We start from the raw sequence: 18,877 nt of genomic DNA, 5'->3' as shown, positions 1-18,877 counted from the left end.
GGGATTGCTTGCGAAAGTCTGCAGCTCGCCAGGGAACGCTGGAGAGCCGAGCAAAGAGGCCGTGACGCAGCAGTTTTTAGTGGGAGCCGCCATTATTGACCTTCGAGGCAACACCACTCGCCTCCCTCCCTCGAACTGTTCCACACTTGTTTGCGTGTAATGGACTTGGCCCCGTGCCTTTTGGACTGTCTTTGTCTGTCTTTTTATTTGTGTTTTGTTTCATTGTAGTGCTTGGTGTCCTGCTGGGGATGTCCGGCTTCTACCGGGACTTGCTGAGAGTCTGGAACCTGGTTGCTGTCGACTGGGTCCCCCCCTCCGCTGGCGGAGGGCGACGGCCTGGGCATGAGAGTAGCCGGCCCTTGTCCCACCCCGCCGGGTGTCCTCAAACGTGTGGTGTACTTGCGGCTGAGCAAACCCCCACTCAGCCGGAAGTACTCGTCGGACCCAGGCGCCGTAATCCTTCCCGGGAGCCCGTCCCACACAACATGAACCGCATTTCCTCGACACCCTTCATCTCCCTCCGAGACGCAGGGCGGCGTGTCCTGTACGAGCTCCTCCTCCGCACCCTGCACTTCCTCGCCCTGGTCCACCGTCCGGACACTAAGTGGCGGTCGGTGTTGTCTTTGGTCGCAAGGGGGCCCCCCGGTGGGGGTCTCTTTACGCAGGAATTCTGCCCCTCTCCATCAGGGACCTGGGGTGGAGGGTATTTCACCGAGGTGTCCGCTGCAATCTGTTCCTCACGCGGTTCACAGACTCGCCAGCCGCTTGCCACTTTTGCAGACTGGAAAAGTCTGTGTACCATGTGTATATGGAGTGTGTGAGGTTGCAACCTCTGTTTCAATATCTAAAGGGGCTGCTCCTTGCCTTTTGGCTGCATTTTTCACCCACCATCCTCATTTTTGGACACTGTGCGTAAGGGGAGAGGGTAGGGCTGAAGATGTCCTGGTTGGGTTGCTCCTGGGCCTGGCCAAGCTGGCCATCCGTGACTCATGGCGCTAGGCAGAAGAGGGCTCTGCCCGAGCCAGCTGCCTACCCCTTTTCAGGGTTACATCCGCACCCAGGTGGTATTGGAGAAGGACTACGCGCTGTCCACGGGAGGATTTCCGGTACCACTGGGCACCACGGGGGATTGGATGTATCCTGGATGGGGATTGTAATATAATAGTTTAATAGTTTCAATTGGTATATTTGTTTGTATAGTATTCTGGTGGTGGGTTCTGTTTTGGTTTTATTGTTTTGTATATATTATCTTAATATTTGAATAAATATTTTTGCTAATTTTTTTTTTTAAAAGCCGGTTACCAAGCTCACGGAACTGGGTCTCTGCGCAGTCTGTTCGAATTGGCAGAAATACTTCTTCCTCATTAACAATTAGTACGGGAGCACCTCAAGGCTGTGTGCTCAGCCCCCTGCTCTACTCACTCTATACTCACGACTGTGCTGCCGGATACAGTGCGAACTCCATCTTCAAGTTCGCCAACGACACCACCGTGGTTGGACGAATTACAGATGGTGACGAGTCTGAGTATAGAAATGAGATCGACCGATTGACCAAATGGTGCCAGCACAACAACCTGGCTCTCAATATCAGTAAAACCAATTATCTGATTGTGGACTTTGGAAGAGGAAAGATGAGGCTTTGGCGGGCCCGGGGATTAGGCCACTCCCTGGGTCATCCCCCTCGGCACTGAGTGGACAGGGCTGGGGAGGGGTCTGGAGCTACGGGGTTTGCCTGAAGGGGCGAGAGTTGACTCTCAGGCGAGAGACGACTCTCATGCGAGACACGACTCTCATGCGAGAGACTGAAGAGAGTGGATGTCTGATGCTACATTAAAGTTACTGTTGATCCTTACCTGGCGTCTTGCCTGATTCCTGTTGCGTCCAGACCCACTACACTGGTGACCCTTGACATTTCCTCGCAAATCGCGATGGACCCGACCGCTCCTCAACATGCACTACCTGACCCTGCCGGTCAGCAGCCTCTGGAGCCTGCCGGACCCCACCACGTGGACCCTGCCGACCGCATCGCTCTCAACGCCGTGGCAGTGAAGCTGCCTCTCCTGTGGACCGACGACCCTGACTTCTGGTTTGACCAGGCCGAGGCGCAGTTCGCCCTGAGGGGCATAACTGCCGACGCCACCAAGTACTTTTACGTGATCGGCGCCCTCGACCACCTCGCGACGGGTCCGACCTTTTCTCCGCGCCCCCCTGGCGGGTGATAAGTATGAGGCCCTCAAGGCCTTTCTTCTCCGGCAGTTCAGCCTCAGCGAGGCCGAGCGGGCAACCCAGATCCTCCGGATGCCGGGCCTGGGTGACCGCCGCCCGTCGGTACTACTGGGCGACATGTTAGCGCTGATGGGCGACCACGAGCCCTGCTTTTTATTTAAACATTCTTACCTGCTGCAGCTGCCATCGGATCTCCGCCAGCAGCTCATCAACGACCCGTTCACCGACATTTAGACGGTGGGCGAGCGCGCCGATCAACTTTGGATGGCCCGTCTGCTGGCCTTTGACGCGCTGGAAGTCCCTCCGACGACCGACGACGATCCGCAGGTAGGGGCCTCGATCGCCCGCATCTCCACCGCTCCTCGACGTCCTTCGCAACGGGACCCGGCTGCAGCAGCACACCCAGCCGGCAGCACGTCTTTCCCGCGCAGCCTGCCAGCAGTTCGTCCGCACGCCGCCGGAAGTCGCTGGTGGTCGGATCGGCCCGCACAGCCGCCCGTTTCCACAGACGCCAGCAGAAGGGGCTGGTGCTACTTTCACCGGCGGTGGAGCCTTTCTGCCCGTCAATGTCGGCAGCCCTGTTCGTTCCCGGGAAACGCAGGGGCCGGCTGTCAGTGATTGCTTCGGCGGCCGGCCAGATGCATCGCGTGTTTGCGTGGGATCGCCGCGCCGGGGCCCGTTTCCTTGTGGGCACAGGGGCTGAGGTGAGCGTCCTTCCCCCTTCCAATGCTGACCTCCGTTGTGGTAAACGCGGCCCCCTCCTCGCTGCAGCAAACGGGACTCCAATCCGCTCTTATGGGGTGCGGACGCTCTCCCTCAACTTCGGTTCTCATGGCCATTCGTAATTGCGGATGTGTCCCAGCCGTTGCTGGGTGCAGACTTTCTACGGGCACATTCCCTGCTCGTGTACGTCAAGCGGCAGCGTTTGGTACACTCCGTCACCTTGCAGCCTGTTTCCCTCCGCATGGGCGACCCGGTCGTACTGCAGGATGGGCCCCTGTCGTCCGTGGACGTTACGTTCTCGCGCATTCTGGCTGAGTTCCCCGAACTCCTCGACCCCCAGTTCCATTCCTTCGCCCCGAAGCACGGGGTGGAGCATCACATTCCCACCACCGGCCCGCCCCTGTACACCTGGGCGCGGCGTCTTCCACCGGACAAGCTCCGTCTCGCTCGGGAGGAGTTCCGCCTTATGGAGTCCCTGGGTATTGTGCGCCGCTCAGACAGCCAGTGGGCGTCCCCGCTCCATATGGTCCCCAAGGCAGATGGTGGCTGGTGCCCTTGCGGTGACTACCGTCGGCTTAACGAAGCTACCATCGCTGACAGGTATCCGGTCCCCCACATTCAGGACTTTAACGCACACCTGGCTGGGACCACGGTATTTTCCAAGGTCGATCTGGTGCGTGGCTACAGTCAGATTCCCGTCCACCCAGACGACGTCCCCAAGACGGCCATTGTGACGCCATTTGGCCTTTTCGAATTCCTCCGTATGCCGTTTGGACTTAAGAACGCTGCGCAAGCTTTTCAGCAGCTTATGGACCGTGTGTGCCCTGGCTTGGACTTTGTTTACGTATACCTCGATGACATTTTGGTGGCAAGCCGCTCAAGACAGGAGCATGCTGCCCATCTCCGCCAGTTATGCCAGCGCCTCAGTGATCATGGGCTGGCCATCAACATCGCCAAATGCCGTTTCGGGGTGTCGTCCATCAATTTCCTGGGCCACCACGTGACCCCGCAAGGGGCGCTGCCGCTCCCGGACAAGGTGGACGCGGTGTGCCAGTTTCCACGCCCGACCACCGTGAGGGGCCTCCAGGAGTTCATTGGGATGGTGGCCTTTTACCACCGATTTGTGCTGTCTGCAGCCCGGATCATGCGCTCGCTGTTCCACCTCATGGCGGGCAAGCGCAAGGAGGTCGAGTGGACTGACGATGCGGTGGCGGCGTTCCAACGCTCCAAGGACGCCCTGGCTACGGCCACGATGCTCGTGCACCCACGGGCAGATGCACCGACCAGCCTGATGGTCAATGCTTCGGATGTGGCGGTGCTAGAACAGCGGATTGATGGGTGTTGGAAACCTCTCGCTTTCTTCAGCCGGCACCTCAGCTGCGCACAGCGGAACTACAGGGTCTTTGACCGCGAGCTCCTCGCCCTTTACCTTGCAGCCCGCCACATCCGCTACTTCCTCGAGGGGCCAACCTTCACCGCATACATTGACCACAAGCCCCTCACCTTTGCATTTGCCAAGGTGTCCGACCCGTGGTCAGCTCGCCAGCAGCGGCAGTTGGCTTTCGTCTCGGAGTTCACTACCTCCATCCGTTTCATCGGGGGCAAGGACAACAGAGTGGCCGACGCCTTGTCTCGACCTGCGGTCCACGCCGTCCTGCAAGCGGCCGCCCAGTTGACAGACGATGAGATGTCCGCCTATCGTACCGCCGTTTCGGGCCTACGGTTGGAGGACGTTCCCTGTGGCACTGGGGGCGCAGCGCTGCTGTGCGATGTCTCCACCGGGCAGCTGCGCCCCATCGTTCCCGTTGCCTGGCGGCGCAAGGTGTACCATCCGCAGGCGACAGCGTACCACTGCGTACCATCCGCAGGCGAACGGCCTGGTGGAGCGTTTCCACCGCCAGCTCAAGGCTGCCCTGAAGGCCCGGACTGGGTCGACGCGTTGTCGTGGGTGTTGCTGGGCGTCCGCACTGCGCCCATAGAGGACTTGGCCACCTCCCCGGCTGAATTGGTGTACGGGGCCCCGCTGACAATGCCCGGTGAGTTTATTCCATCAGCCCAGGGTCAGGAGGAACAACCATCGGCCGCCCTGCAACGCCTTCGGGAAACGGTGGGCACGCTGGCACCGGTGCCGATGTCTCGCCACGGTTCGGTTACATGTCCCTTCCGCTCTGCAGGACTGTCCGTTTGTTTTCCTGCACCGGGATGCACACCGGACGCCCCTTCAGCGTCCGTATGAAGGACCATTCAAGGTGCTCGAGCGTGGCCCTGCCACCTTTGTTTTGGACATGGGGGGTCGTCCGGAGATTAGGCCACTCCCTGGGTCATCCCCCTCGGCACTGAGTGGACAGGGCTGGAGAGGGGTCTGGAGCTACGGGGTTTGCCTGAAGGGGCGAGAGTTGACTCTCATGCGAGTGAGTGAAGAGAGTGGATGTCTGATGCTACATTAAAGTTACTATTGATCCTTACCTGGCGTCTTGCCTGATTCCTGCTGCGTCCAGACCCACTACAAGGCCCCACAATCCTGTTTATATCAACGGGACGATGGTGGAGTCAAAAACTTCAAATTCCTGGGCGGGCATATATCCGAAGATCTTTCCTGGACCCAGCACACTGATGCAATTATAAAGAAAGCACATCAACACCTCTACTTCCTGAGAAGATTAAAGGGCCTGTCCCAGTTAGGCGATTTTAAGGCGACTGCCGGCGACTAGGCTGTCGCCACACATTCGCTAGGGTGTCGCGGGCATGATCGTGAGTATCCAATGAGTCGTAGCAGATCTCGGCTCATCTCTGAAAAATCAAACTGTTCGAAATTTTGTCGCCAAGTATCGTAGTTTATTGCGGGCGCTGTCACATGCTGTCCCCAGGTTTGGTAGGTTGTCGCCGGTACTGAGGATGGATGAATTTCATTGTTGACTACCAACATGAACCGGAGACAGGTACCGGGGACAGGTACCGGGATCAGGAGAAGACAAGGTCCGACAGGAACAGTCAAAACCCGTTTTGACAGCTGACAGAAGTGCATCTGCAACAGCCAGCTGTGGAATGGGGGCAGAGACCGCGATGCTGTCAAAGTTTGTTCAGTACACCTGAACAAACCGACAGCAAGGTCCGGCCAGTGAACTTTTTAGGTATATTTTGTAATCGTTTGAAGTTTCTGTTTTTAAAAAGATTTTTGCATGTAGTTATCCATCTTTCATCGGAATATAGTTTGTTTGAATAAAGTTGATTTTGGTTATTTTAAAAAAAATTGTAGTCTGAATTTATTGTATTTCTAAGTAATTTATCCAATGATGTGCAACCTATAAAAGCTGGTCCATAGCCAATGCTCCCACCAGTCATCGGCTGGTGTGTGATCAGAGTGAGGATGAGTCCGTAGCAAACATAGAAACATAGAAAATAGGTGCAGGAGTAGGCCATTCGGCCCTTCGAGCCTGCACCGCCATTCAATATGATCATGGCTGATCATCCAGCTCAGTAGCCTGTACCTGCCTTCTCTCCATACCCCCTGATCCCTTTAGCAAAAAGGGCCACATCTAACTCCCTCTTAAATATAGCCAATGAACTGGCCTCAACTACCTTCTGTGGCAGAGAATTCCACAGACTCACCACTCTGTGTGAAGAAATGTTTTCTCATCTCGGTCCTAAAAGACTTCCCCCTTATCCTTAAGCTGTGACCCCTGGTTCTGGACTCCCCCAACATCGGGAACAATCTTCCCGCATCTAGCCTCTCCAACCCCTTAAGAATTTTATATGTTTCTATAAGATCCCCCCTCAGTCTTCTAAATTCCAGCGAGTACAAGCCCAGTCTATCCAGTCTTTCCTCATATGAAAGTCCCGCCATCCCAGGGATCAATCTGGTGAACCTTCTCTGTACTCCCTCTAAGGCAAGAACGTCTTTCCTCAGGTTAGGAGACCAAAACTGCACACAATACTCCAGGTGCGGTCTCACCAAGGCCCTGTACAACTGCAGCAGAACCTCCCTGCTCCTAAACTCAAATCCTCTTGCTATGAATGCCAACATACCATTCGCTTTCTTCACTGCCTGCTGCACCTGCATGCTTGCTTTCAATGACTGGTGCACCATGACACCCAGGTCACGTTGCATCTCCCCTTCTCCCAATCGGTCACCATTCAGGTAATACTCTGCTTTCCTGTTCTTGCCGCCAAAGTGGATAACCTCACATTTATCCACATTATATTGCATCTGCCATGCATTTGCCCACTCGCCTAATCTATCCAAGTCACTCTGCAGCCTCCTAGCATCCTCCTCGCAGCTAACACTGCCACCCAGCTTCTTGTCATCCGCAAACTTAGAGATGTTGCATTCAATTCCCTCGTCCAAATCATTAATATACACTGTAAATAACTGGTGTCCCAGCACTGAGCCTTGCGGTACCCCACTGCCTGCCATTCCGAAAAGGACCCGTTTATTCCTACTCTTTGCTTCCTGTCCGCCAACCAATTTTCTATCCACCTCAACACTGAACCCTCAATACCGTGTGCTTTAAGTTTGTACACCAATTTCCTATGTGGGACTTTGTCGAAGGTCTTCTGAAAGTCCAGATATAACACATCGACTGGTTCTCCCTTATCCATTCTACTAGTTACATCCTTGAAAAATTCTATAAGATTCGTCAGACATGAATTGCCTTTGGTAAATCCATGCTGACTTTGTCCGATGAATTCACCACTTTCCAAATGTGATGCTATCACATCTTTAATAACTGACTCTAGCATTTTCCCCACTACCGATGTTAGGCTAACTGGTCTATAATTCCCCGTTTTCTCTCTCCCTCCCTTTTTAAAAAGTGGGGTTACATTAGCTACCCTCCAGTCCTCAGGAACTACTCCAGAATCTAAAGAGTTTTGAAAAATTATCACTAATGCATCCACTATTTCTGAGGCTACTTCATTAAGCACTCTGGGATGCAGCCTATCTGGCCCTGGGGATTTATCTGCCTTTAATCCATTTAATTTACCCAACACCACTTCCCGACTAACCTGGATTTCCCTCAGTTCCTCCATCTCATTAGACCCCCGGTCCCCGCTATTTCCGGCAGACGGTTTATGTCTTCCTTAGTGAAGACAGAACCAAAGTATTTGTTCAATTGGTCTGCCATCTCCTTGTTCCCTATGATCAATTCACCTGTTTCCGACTGCAAGGGACCTACATTTGTCTTAACTAATCTTTTTCTCTTGACATATCTATAAAAGCTTTTGCAGTCAGTTTTTATGTTCCTTGCCAGTTTTCCCTCATAATCTATTTCCCCTTTCCTAATTAAGCCCTTTGTCCTCCTCTGCTGGACTCTGAATTTCTCCCAGTCCTCTGGTATGCTACTTTTTCTGGCTAATCTGTATGCTTCATCTTTTGTTTTAATACTATCCTTGATTTCCCTTGTTAGCCACAGATGCACTACCTTTCCTGGTTTGTTCTTTTGCCAAACTGGGATGAACACTTGTTGTAGTTCATCCATGCGACCTTTAAATGCCTTCCATTGCATGTCCACCGTCAACCCTTTCAGCATCAATCGCCAGTCTATCTTGGACAATTCACGCCTCATACCCTCAAAGTTACCTTTCTTTAAGTTCAGAACACTTGTTTCTGTATCGGCTTTGTCACTCTCCATCCTAATGAAGAACTCCACCATATTATGATCACTCTTGCCCAAGGGGCCTCGCACAACAAGACTGCTAACTAACCCTTCCTCATTACTCAATACCCAATCTAGAATGGCCTGTTCTCTCGTTGGTTCCTCGACATGTTGGCTTAGAAAACCATCTCTCAAACATTCCAAGAAATCCTCTTCCTCAGCACCCCTGCCAGTTTGGTTCACCCAATCTATATGTAGATTGAAGTCACCCATTATAACTGCTGCACCTTTAGTGCACGCATTTCTAATTTCCTGCTTGATGCCATCCCCAACCTCACTACTGCTGTTAGGTGACCTGTACACAACTCCCACTAGCGTTTTCTGCCCCTTAGTGTTTCGTAGCTCTACCCATATCGATTCCACTTCCTCCAAGCTAATGTCCTTCCTTTCCACTGCTTTAATCTCCTCTCTAACCAGTAACGCTACCCCACCTCCTTTTCCTTTCTGTCTATCCCGCCTGAATATAGAATATCCCTGGATGTTGAACTCCCAGCCTTGGTCACCCTGGAGCCATGTCTCCGTAATCCCAACTATATCATAATCATTAATAACTATCTCCACATTTAATTAATCCACCTTATTACGTATACTCCTTGCATTGAGACACAAAGCCTTCAGGCTTGTTTTAACAACTCTCTTACCCCTTATACAATTATGTTGAAAAGTGGCCCTTTTTGATTTTTGCCCTGGATTTGTCTGCCTGCCACTTTTACTTTTCACCTTGCTACCGGTTGCTTCTACCCTCATTTTACACCCCTCTGTCTCTCTGCTCCTGCTCCCATCCCCCTGCCACATTAGTTTAAATCCTCCCCGACAGCACTAGCAAACACTCCCCCTAGGACATTGATTCCATTCCAGCTCAGGCTCAGTAGCAAGCAAGCAAGCAAGTGCACGTACTCGGTGTGAACAAGGCGATGTCGCAACCCTGGGGCTACGAAGAAGACAACGGTGAAGTGTGCTCTGCCCTCGTGTCTGGGAGCAGCGCAGACCAGTGAACCCCCTACACAGCGAGCTAGTTCAATCCCAGCTTCGGACCGACTGTGTGTGTGTGTGTGTGTGTGTAGGAAGGAACTGCAGATTTAAACCGAAGATAGGCACAAAAAGCTGGAGCAACTCATCTTTCATGCATTTGTTCCTTACCAACGTCCAGGGATCTCTCGTTTCCCCTCTCCCCTGACTCTCAGTCTGAAGAAAGGGTCTCAACCCCAAACGTCACCCATTCCTTCTCTCCAGAGATGCTGTCTGTCCCGCTGAGTTACTCCAGCTTTTTAGTTCTATTTTCTTCAACCTGACTGCAGTAGGTTACAAGGAAGCGCCGGACAGTGGAATAACCTCGAGACATTTTGAGACATCCATTCCTGTCATTTTAAGAACCACATTCCTCCACCGCTTAAACATCAAAAAGAAAAGGACGTTGCATATAATATCTCTATTCCAATTAATAGAAGCGTGTGTATGAGAGAGAGTATGTAGCAGGGCTAAATGGTTCTGTGGTTTAAGATTAACTAACATGGTAGGATAGTGCACTTTGATATTTGTTGCCAGATTCAATTGCCTGATTAGTATCATTTCTTGGAGGTTCACTGAAAAATCCTTGTTGCAGATGCATTTAGAAGCACGTAATACTAAAATTTAAAAAAGGCATTTGAAGATACCAGAAGATAGTTTTGTTTAACCAATTTATTTACCGACAGGTAGATTGGAGGCGACAATTTGGCGGTTAGGTAAGCGTGTGAATTTTGCGATGTTTCCGAAGATGGTGTAATCTCTCAGCCAGGTGCTAGTTTCACAAAAAAAGTTACTTGTATCGACCTGACTGGGCATTGTCATGGTCATTGTCGTAGGGTAAAATAAATTTTGGCGATCTGCTGCGACTTTGACAGTCGCAGGCAGTCGCCTTAAAAATCGCGTAACTGGATTCGGTATGTCAAAGTGGATTCTCTTGAACTTCTACAGTGTACAGTAGAGAGCATATTGACTGGTTGCATCACGGCCTGGTTCGGCAACTTGAACACCCGGATGCGGAAAAGACGGCAAAAAGTTGTGAACACTGCCCAGTCCATCACCGGCTCTGACCTCCCCAGCACAGAAGAGATTTATCGGAGTCGCTGCCTCAAAAAGGCAGCCAGCATCATCAGAGACCCACACAATCTTGGCCACACTCATTTCACCCCATCCATCAGGAAAAAGGTAAAGGAGCCTGAAAACGGTAACGTCCAGGTTCAGGAACAGCTTCTTTCCTACGGCCATCAGGCTATTAAACACGACAACCTCAAATAAGCTCTGAACTATAATAATCTATGATTATTATTGCACTATTATTGTTTGTTTTTTTGAGTATGTGTGTATGTGTTTATACCCTGATGAGCCAAAACATTGTCATCATGGGCACTCTGACTGGTCTTCGGCTACATAGCCCTATACGCAGCAGCGTGCGATGCACTGTGTATTGTGACACATTCCTCCTGTGACCACCATTAAAATTTTCTGTGACTTGTGCCCAGTAGACCTTCTGTCGGTTCAGACCAGATGGGATAGCCTTCGTTGCCTTCGCGCATCGATGAGCCTTATGCGCCCAACACCCTGTTTGTCATTTGTCCCTCCTCGGACCACTGGTCGGTAGGTACTCACCACTGCTGACCGGGAGCACCCCACAAGCCGTGCCATTTCAGAGATGCACTGACCCAGTCATCTGGCCATAACAATTTGGCCCTTGTCAAAGTCGCAAGTCTTTACTCCTGCCCATTTCTCCTGCATCCAACACATCAACTTCAATAACTGACTGTTCACTTGCTGCCTAATATATCCCACCCCTTGACAGGTGCCATTGTAACAAGATAATCAATGTTATTCACTTCACCTGTCAGTGGTCATAATGTTTTGGCTCTTCGGTGTATATATGGGAAAGCACATCTCGGACCGCAGTCCGTCAGTATAGAAGCACCGCAAGGCTGCGTACTCTCCTCTCCTTTACTCTCTCTACACCAACTCTGCACTCCCACAGACTCCTCTGTCAAGCTCCTCAAGTTTGCGGATGACACAACCGGATTGGACTGATCCAGGATGGGGAGGAATCTGCCTACTGACGGGAAGTGACGCAGCTGGCGTCCTGGTGCCATCGGAACAACCTAGAGCTCAATGCTCTTAAGACAGTGGAACTAATTGTAGACTTTCGAAGAGCTCCCCCTCTTCAACACCACCACAGTCACATCTGTAGAGTCATTTATGTTCCTTGGAACCATCATCTCCAGGGTCCTTAAATGGGGGGCCACCATCGACTCCACAGTCAAAAAGGCCCAACAGAGGATGTACTTCTTGCGGCAATTGAGGAAACACAATCTGCCACAGGCAATGATGGTCCACCAATTCTATACTGCTATCACTGAGTCCGTCCTCACCTTCTCCATCATGGTATGGTTTGGCTCAGCCACCAAGCACGACATCCAGAGGCTGCAACGGATCGTTCGATCAACTGAAAAGGTTGTTGGCTGCAACCTTCCCCTCATTGACGAACTGTACACTGCAAGGGCCAGGAAGCGAGCGGGCAAGATCATCTCTGACCCCTCTCACCCTGGCCATAAAATCTTTGAAGCACTTTCCTCTGGAAGGCGACTCCGGACTGTCAAAGCAGCCACAGCCAGACATAAAAAACAGCTTTTTTCCCACGAGTAGCAGTTCCACTCAATAACCAAAGTCTGTAGTCTCTTTTTTGCTCTGGTTTATTTTCACCCACATGTTTAGACCGTAATGTTGTACTCTTATTGTTTTGATGTGTTTATGCTTTATTCTTAATTGTTAACTGTATGTTTGTGTTGTCATTTGTGAGCGGAGCACCAAGACACATTCCTTGTATATATTTGGCCAATAAACTTGGCCAATAAACTTATTCATTTATTCATTCATTATAGTTATAAAAAGTACTTTATATCACAGGTGGGTTTCACGGGCATTCGTTAGCAGTGAAAAAATGAAGCACTTATGATTGGTCTTGGCTTTATATCAGTTTTTTTATTAGAGTTACAAGTTTAAAAATTACTGTCAGAATCCTTTCACGACTCATCTACTGTATCCACTATTCTAAGTGAGGACTCGTATATTGGCAAGAACAAGCGCAATCTGGGCGATCATTTCGCTGAACACCTTCGCTCAGTCTGCCTGGGCCTCTGTGACCTTTCGGGTGCTAAACACTTTAACTCTCCCTCCCATTCTTATTCTAACCTTTCTGTCCTTGGCCTCCTCCACTGTCAGAGTGAGGCCAAACACAAATTGGAGGAACAGCACCTCATATTTTGCTTGGGCAGTTTACAACCCAGCAGTATGAATATTAATTTATTTAACTTCAAGTAACCCTTGCTTTCCCTCTCTCTCCGTCCTCCCCCACCCTAGTTCTCCTACTGTTTTCACTGTCCTCCTGATTCATTTTACTGTTTATATGCTTTGTTGCCACCTTCCCTATATCCAACAATGAACCATTGTACATTTCCTTGATCATGGGCTGCTTTGATCTGTTCTTTTCACACCTAACATGTTCTTTGTACCCTTCCATATCTCGTTTCCCTCTCCCCTGACTCAGTCTGAAGGGTCTCGACCTGAAACGGCACCCATTCCTCCTCTCCAGAGATGCTGCCTGTCCCACTGTTACTGCAGCATTTTTTATCTATCTTCGGTGTAAACCAGCATCTGCAGTTCCTTCCTACACATTTGTACTGTACACGTGATTATTACGAAATGAATCAAGATGGCCTATGTTCTCTTTACACAGTGATTTTAGGTGACACGGTTTGATTTCAAAGCCATTTTAGTCAAACAGAAAATTTGGAAAAGAGAGGTGGGGCAGGGGCAATACTTGAAGATGGACAGGATGGAAGAACAGAGCCTGTTATGCGCTAGGCTGTGTTCACCACTTTCTTTCTGCAGGTTGAGGCAGTCAAGAGCAGAGCAGTTTGCCATAACATATCAGTGTCATTGATCCGGCTGACAAAAGTGATATCATCGGCTAAATTAGAGATCAGGCTGGAGCTGCATTGGGTCACATGGTGAAGCATGTACAGGGAGTTGAGGAGGGGACTGGGCAGACAACAGAGTTGTACCAGTGTAGAGGGTCAGACTGGAGGACATGTAATGACCAGATCTAACTGAGTGCGGACTGCTGATCAAATGTCCAGAGGCCAGTTGGAGATGGGGGTCCTACCACCAAAATCTAGGATGAGCTTATTTAGCATCATGGCGTGGAAGGTAGAGCTGTAGACAATGAACAGTATCCTGACGTGCATCCACTGTAACTTAACTTTTAAGCACCTCTGAAACTGCAGTTCAAGGGAAATAGGTTAGGGAGTAAACATTGGCATCACAAGGAAAGCCCACATTACTTGAATGCAAAAAAAGAACCAAATCATACGGTGTGGTAATCCTATTCCCAGCAGCCAGATTTCTAGGCCAGACTGATGATCAAACTCCATCAGCGTAGCAGATGGAGAAATTAAATTAAGTAAAGATTACAAAAGCATAGAATTTCTTTCAGTAATGGTAGCCATGAACCAACTGAATTAGCATAAAAACCCCATCTAATTTCATTAATGTTCGTCAAGGTAAGAAAGCTGGCATCTTATCCAGTCTGGCTTCTTTGTGCCTCCAGCCCCAGCAATGTGGTTAACTCTTAAATGCCTCCTTAGTTCATGGGAAATGAAGGAAAACAATAAAGGACAGCACTGTCGACCATTTCCAGGTCCACGGAAGAAATAGCTGAAAATCTCTCTTTTGCTCTGAGGGCAAGGATGAGGAAATAAATTTATGCACATCTCAGATAACAAGCCATTCATCTATATATCTATTATTATTATTATTATTATTATTATTATTATTATTATTATTATTATTATTATTATTATTATTATTATATAAATGTTATATTAATAAAAAATCACTTTTTAATCTTTCAAAATCTCTTTTTAAAGTTAAAAAAATCACTTTTCTCTCCCTTTCTCCGTCAGTCGCGTATGACGTCACAATGGGAAGTCCAAGTCCGAGTCCGCGCATGCGCAGTTGGAACCAGTTGCCATCACCCACGTATGACTTTACAATGGGAACCCAAAGACCACGCCCGCACGGTTGGGACCTGTTGATATGATCAAGGCTTGCCTGTTCAGCTCCGGCGCCTGCGTAGTTGTGGCAGGGTTGCGATTTTGTGCTCAGCTTCGGCGCATGCAGAGTATAGGGAGGGTTGCCGTGTTTTGCTCAGCTTCGGAATGGCCGCACCTGCGCATTTGGGACCCGTTGATACGTTCAAAGCTTGCCACCGGGGAGTCGGGGTAGGGGAGTGGGGTGGGGAATGGAGGGGGGGTGGAAGGTGGGGGAGTGGAGGGGGCAGGGGGGGTGTGGAGGGGGTGAGGGGTGGTGGGGAGGGGAGAGTAGGGCTGGGGAGGGGAGAGTAGGGCTGGGGAGGGGAGGGGGGACAATAGAAGATAGGTGCAGGAGTAGGCCATTTGGTCCTTCGAGCCAGCACCACCATTCAATGTGATCATGGCTGATCATTCTCAATCAGTATCCCGTTCCTGCCTTCTCCCCATACCCCCTGACTCCGCTATCCTTAAGAGCTCTATCTAGCTCTCTCTTGAAAGCATTCAAAGAACTGGCCTCCGCTGCCTTCTGAGGCAGAGAATTCCACAAATTTACAACCCTCTGACTGAAAAAGGTTTTCCTCATCTCTGTTTTAAATGGCCTACCCCTTATTCTTAAACTGTGGCCCCTGGTTCTGGGAGGGAGAGGAGGGGGGTGGGGTTGAGGGGAGGGGGGATTGGGGGTGGGGTTGGGGGGATGGAGTGGGTGAGATGGGGGGGATAAGGGGGATTGAGTGGGCGAATGGTGGGGGGGGTGAGGGTGCTATACCAATACAGGAGAGGCTTTGGGTCCACGGCTCGCTCTGGCTGCAGCGCTGGCACCACGGGGCCGGGATGAGTGCCACCCTATCCCTTTCCCTGTCCCCCTTCTACGAGGAATGGGCCCAACGGGTCCACTTGGTCTCGTTAAGAATAAAATTTAAAATCTTGGTGGTAATTACTTTTTTGACAGTAAAACCGTTCCATCTATGATTATGTGTAAGAAGGAACTGCATATATATGCTGGTTTAAACCAAAGATAGCGACACAAAAAGTTGGAGTAATTCAGCGGGACAGGCAGCATCTCTGGAGAGAAGGAATGGCGACGAAATGTGACGGAGTTACTCCAGCTTTTTGTGTCTATCTTCTATCTACGATTATGAGTTCTATCAGTTATCCTTCTTAAATCAGTGGTTAAAATGAAAGCATGGCATAAAATAAATAGCTGCTCAACTTAACTGTATTTATAAAAGCAATAAATACCATAAAAGTAATTTTGACAATATATGCATCTAAAAATCCTGCAATACTTTGAAATAGGAATTATCCTAAAATGATTAAAATACAATCTTTTTAACAACATACTTGACTTACACTTACACAACGATCGGATACCAAAAACAAAACAAAAAATCATATCCATGAGTGTACTCAATGTAGAAATTTCATTCGGGAGTTATACTATTAAAATCTAGAATTTTTCTCAAAGATCTAAAATGCAAATTTACATTTGATTTAATGTGGTGGATAACATATCCTTAAAATGTTGTTTGGTGAAGTTATATTTTACCTTTTCTTGTGCATCTTTCCAGGCTTTAATTGGGTCAGATTCATAGCCACGCTGGATGAGCATTTGGTAAAGGTCCTTCTTTGATTTATTTTCTGAAGAGAAAAATGTTGAATTACACATTTTTTTAAAAAATGCAGGTGGCATGAATGAACCTTACACCTGTCCCTAATGTTCAATTTCTTACCCAGACACCTTTGTGTGCATTCACAGAAACTGCATTATATAATCTATACCTCCACCCACACCATCATTCCAGGATGCAAACACATTTCTCAGATGAAGAAGAGATTTACTTGTACATTATTCAACTTTAATATATATTTTCTGCTCACATGTGGTATCCTCTATGGCAAGCTTATCAAATACAAAGTGGTATCCATAAGCAGACTATCTCCATTGAATATGCATGTGCTACCCCATTTCCTACCATTCCTGCTCTAACTTGTATCCTTGACCTTACCGTGATCCAATAAGCTGAACATTAATGCAAGAAACAGTGCATCTTAAAAGTTGGCCCCTTGCAGCCTTGAAGACTCAAATCAAGAGTTCAACAATTTTTGCAGATCCAGCATTTCGAGCATCTATATACCTAAACTCATGTTTGTTTGTTCCTGAACTACAGCCAAAACGGTACACAATAGTGCGACAATGTTAGGCCCACCTTACTCACCGTCATCCCTTTGGTGCTAATGGAAGAAGTTTCATTGAAATTGGTGTTATATTTTTTAAGTTATTCACATTTTTTAAAGTTTAAATCTATCTCCTAGGGAGGGAGGGGGGAGGATAAAGGGGGTTGGAGTGGGGGGGAGGGGAAAGGGAGAAGGGGGGATGGAGGGAGAAGGGGGGAGGGGGAGGGGAGGAGGGAGGGGGGAGAGGGGAGGGGGAGGAGAGGGTACTGCACCAATGCAGGAGAGGTTTGGGCCCAACTGGTCCACTTGGTCTAGTTCTTGTTAAAAATGCTGAATTACATACATTACGTACCTGTTTTTGTATACAAGCCCTCTTGAAATAAATGCTAGCATTATGTTTGCTTTCTTTAATACCGATTCAATAAGCGAGTTCGGTATCTCAACTGAGCATCGGTCATAGGTCTCAAGGGCAAAACATTCTCGCTGGCTGATTTGCTGCGTGTATACACACCTGCGTTTCATCCGTATTTTCCAGTTTTGCTTTGTAGAGGTAAGAAAATACTGCTTAAAAAAAATATTAAACAAATGTTTTGAGTGTATGAATTGCTGCTTTGTGCAGAATGTCAATGGATGACCACTGTAAATTTGAAGCTGCTGTTCATGCAGCAATTAGACAGCTGCAGAAGTCAGCATCCAACGGAGCGATTTGTCTGATCAAACCCTCCCTATAATATCACAGGAAGGGTCTCGACCTGAAACGTCAGCCATTCCTTCACTCCAGAGATGCTGCCTGACCCGCTGAGTTACTCCAGCATTTTGTGTCTACTGGGTGATAGAAACATAGAAAATAGGTGCAGGAGTAGGCCATTCGGCCCTTCGAGCCTGCACCGCCATTCAATATGATCATGGCTGATCATCCAGCTCAGTAACCTGTACCTGCCTTCTCTCCATACCCCCTGATCCCTTTTGCCACAAGGACATCTAACTCCCTCTTAAATATAGCTAATGAACTGGCCTCAACTACCTTCTGTGGCAGAGAATTCCACAGACTCACCACTCTCTGTGTGAAGAAATGTTTTCTCATCTCGGTCCTAAAAGACTTCCCCCTTATCCTTAAGCTGTGACCCCTGGTTCTGGACTTCCCCAACATCGGGAACAATCTTCCCGCATCTAGCCTCTCCAACCCCTTAAGAATTTTATATGTTTCTATAAGATCCCCCCTCAGTCTTCTAAATTCCAGCGAGTATAAGCCTAGTCTATCCAGTCTTTCTTCATATGAAAGTCCTGCCATCCCAGGGATCAATCTGGTGAACCTTCTCTGTACTCCCTCTAAGGCTAGAATGTCTTTCCTCAGATTAGGAGACCAAAACTGTACACAATACTCCAGGTGCGGTCTCACCAAGGCCCTGTACAACTGCAGCCAGGGCCGTCTTAACGCATGGGCTTGATGGGCACTTGCCCGGGGCTCCACGAGCATAGGGGCCCCATGCTGATCTGTGTATGTTAAGTGACTTGCAATAAATAAATACTGCTTTAAAAATGTAGGTTCAATAAGTGCTTTTTTCGCAACATTTTCGGTCCCTAAGTGTTTTTTCGCAACATTTTCCATCCCTAAGTGCTTCTCACAGCGATCTGTTTCGCAACAATTAGCTCCCTAAGTGCTTTGCTTTTCCATCCCTAAGTGCTTCTCACAGCGATCTGTAAGTGCTTATACACTGGAATTTAGAAGGATGAGGGGGGATCTTATTGAAACATATAAGATAATTAGGGGATTGGACACATTAGAGGCAGGAAACATGTTCCCAATGTTGGGGGAGTCCAGAACAAGGGGCCACAGTTTAAGGATAAGGGGTAGGCCATTTAGAACGGAGATGAGGAAGAACTTTTTCAGTCAGAGAGTGGTGAAGGTGTGGAATTCTCTGCCTCAGAAGGCAGTGGAGGCCAGTTCGTTGGATGCTTTCAAGAGAGAGCTGGATAGAG

At 49.0% G+C, this 18,877-nt stretch overlaps 1 protein-coding gene across 5 annotated transcripts in view; it reads right to left on the bottom strand.

Moving 5' to 3' along the window:
- Positions 1-18,877, bottom strand: part of top2b (DNA topoisomerase II beta) — a 105,490-nt gene that overhangs the window by 36,819 nt on the left and 49,794 nt on the right. For all 5 annotated transcript variants that reach the window (XM_078420980.1, XM_078420956.1, XM_078420972.1 and 2 more), the window contains one exon: positions 16,269-16,360. In XM_078420980.1, the coding sequence (XP_078277106.1) occupies positions 16,269-16,360 (92 nt within the window). The remainder of the gene's footprint in view (positions 1-16,268; positions 16,361-18,877) is intronic.

Source organism: Rhinoraja longicauda, chromosome 2, assembly GCF_053455715.1.
Source record: "Rhinoraja longicauda isolate Sanriku21f chromosome 2, sRhiLon1.1, whole genome shotgun sequence".
In the NCBI taxonomy this organism is placed as follows: domain Eukaryota; kingdom Metazoa; phylum Chordata; class Chondrichthyes; order Rajiformes; family Arhynchobatidae; genus Rhinoraja; species Rhinoraja longicauda.
The sequence above is the reverse complement of the archived record's forward strand: the minus strand, read 5'-3'. Positions and strand labels throughout refer to the sequence as shown.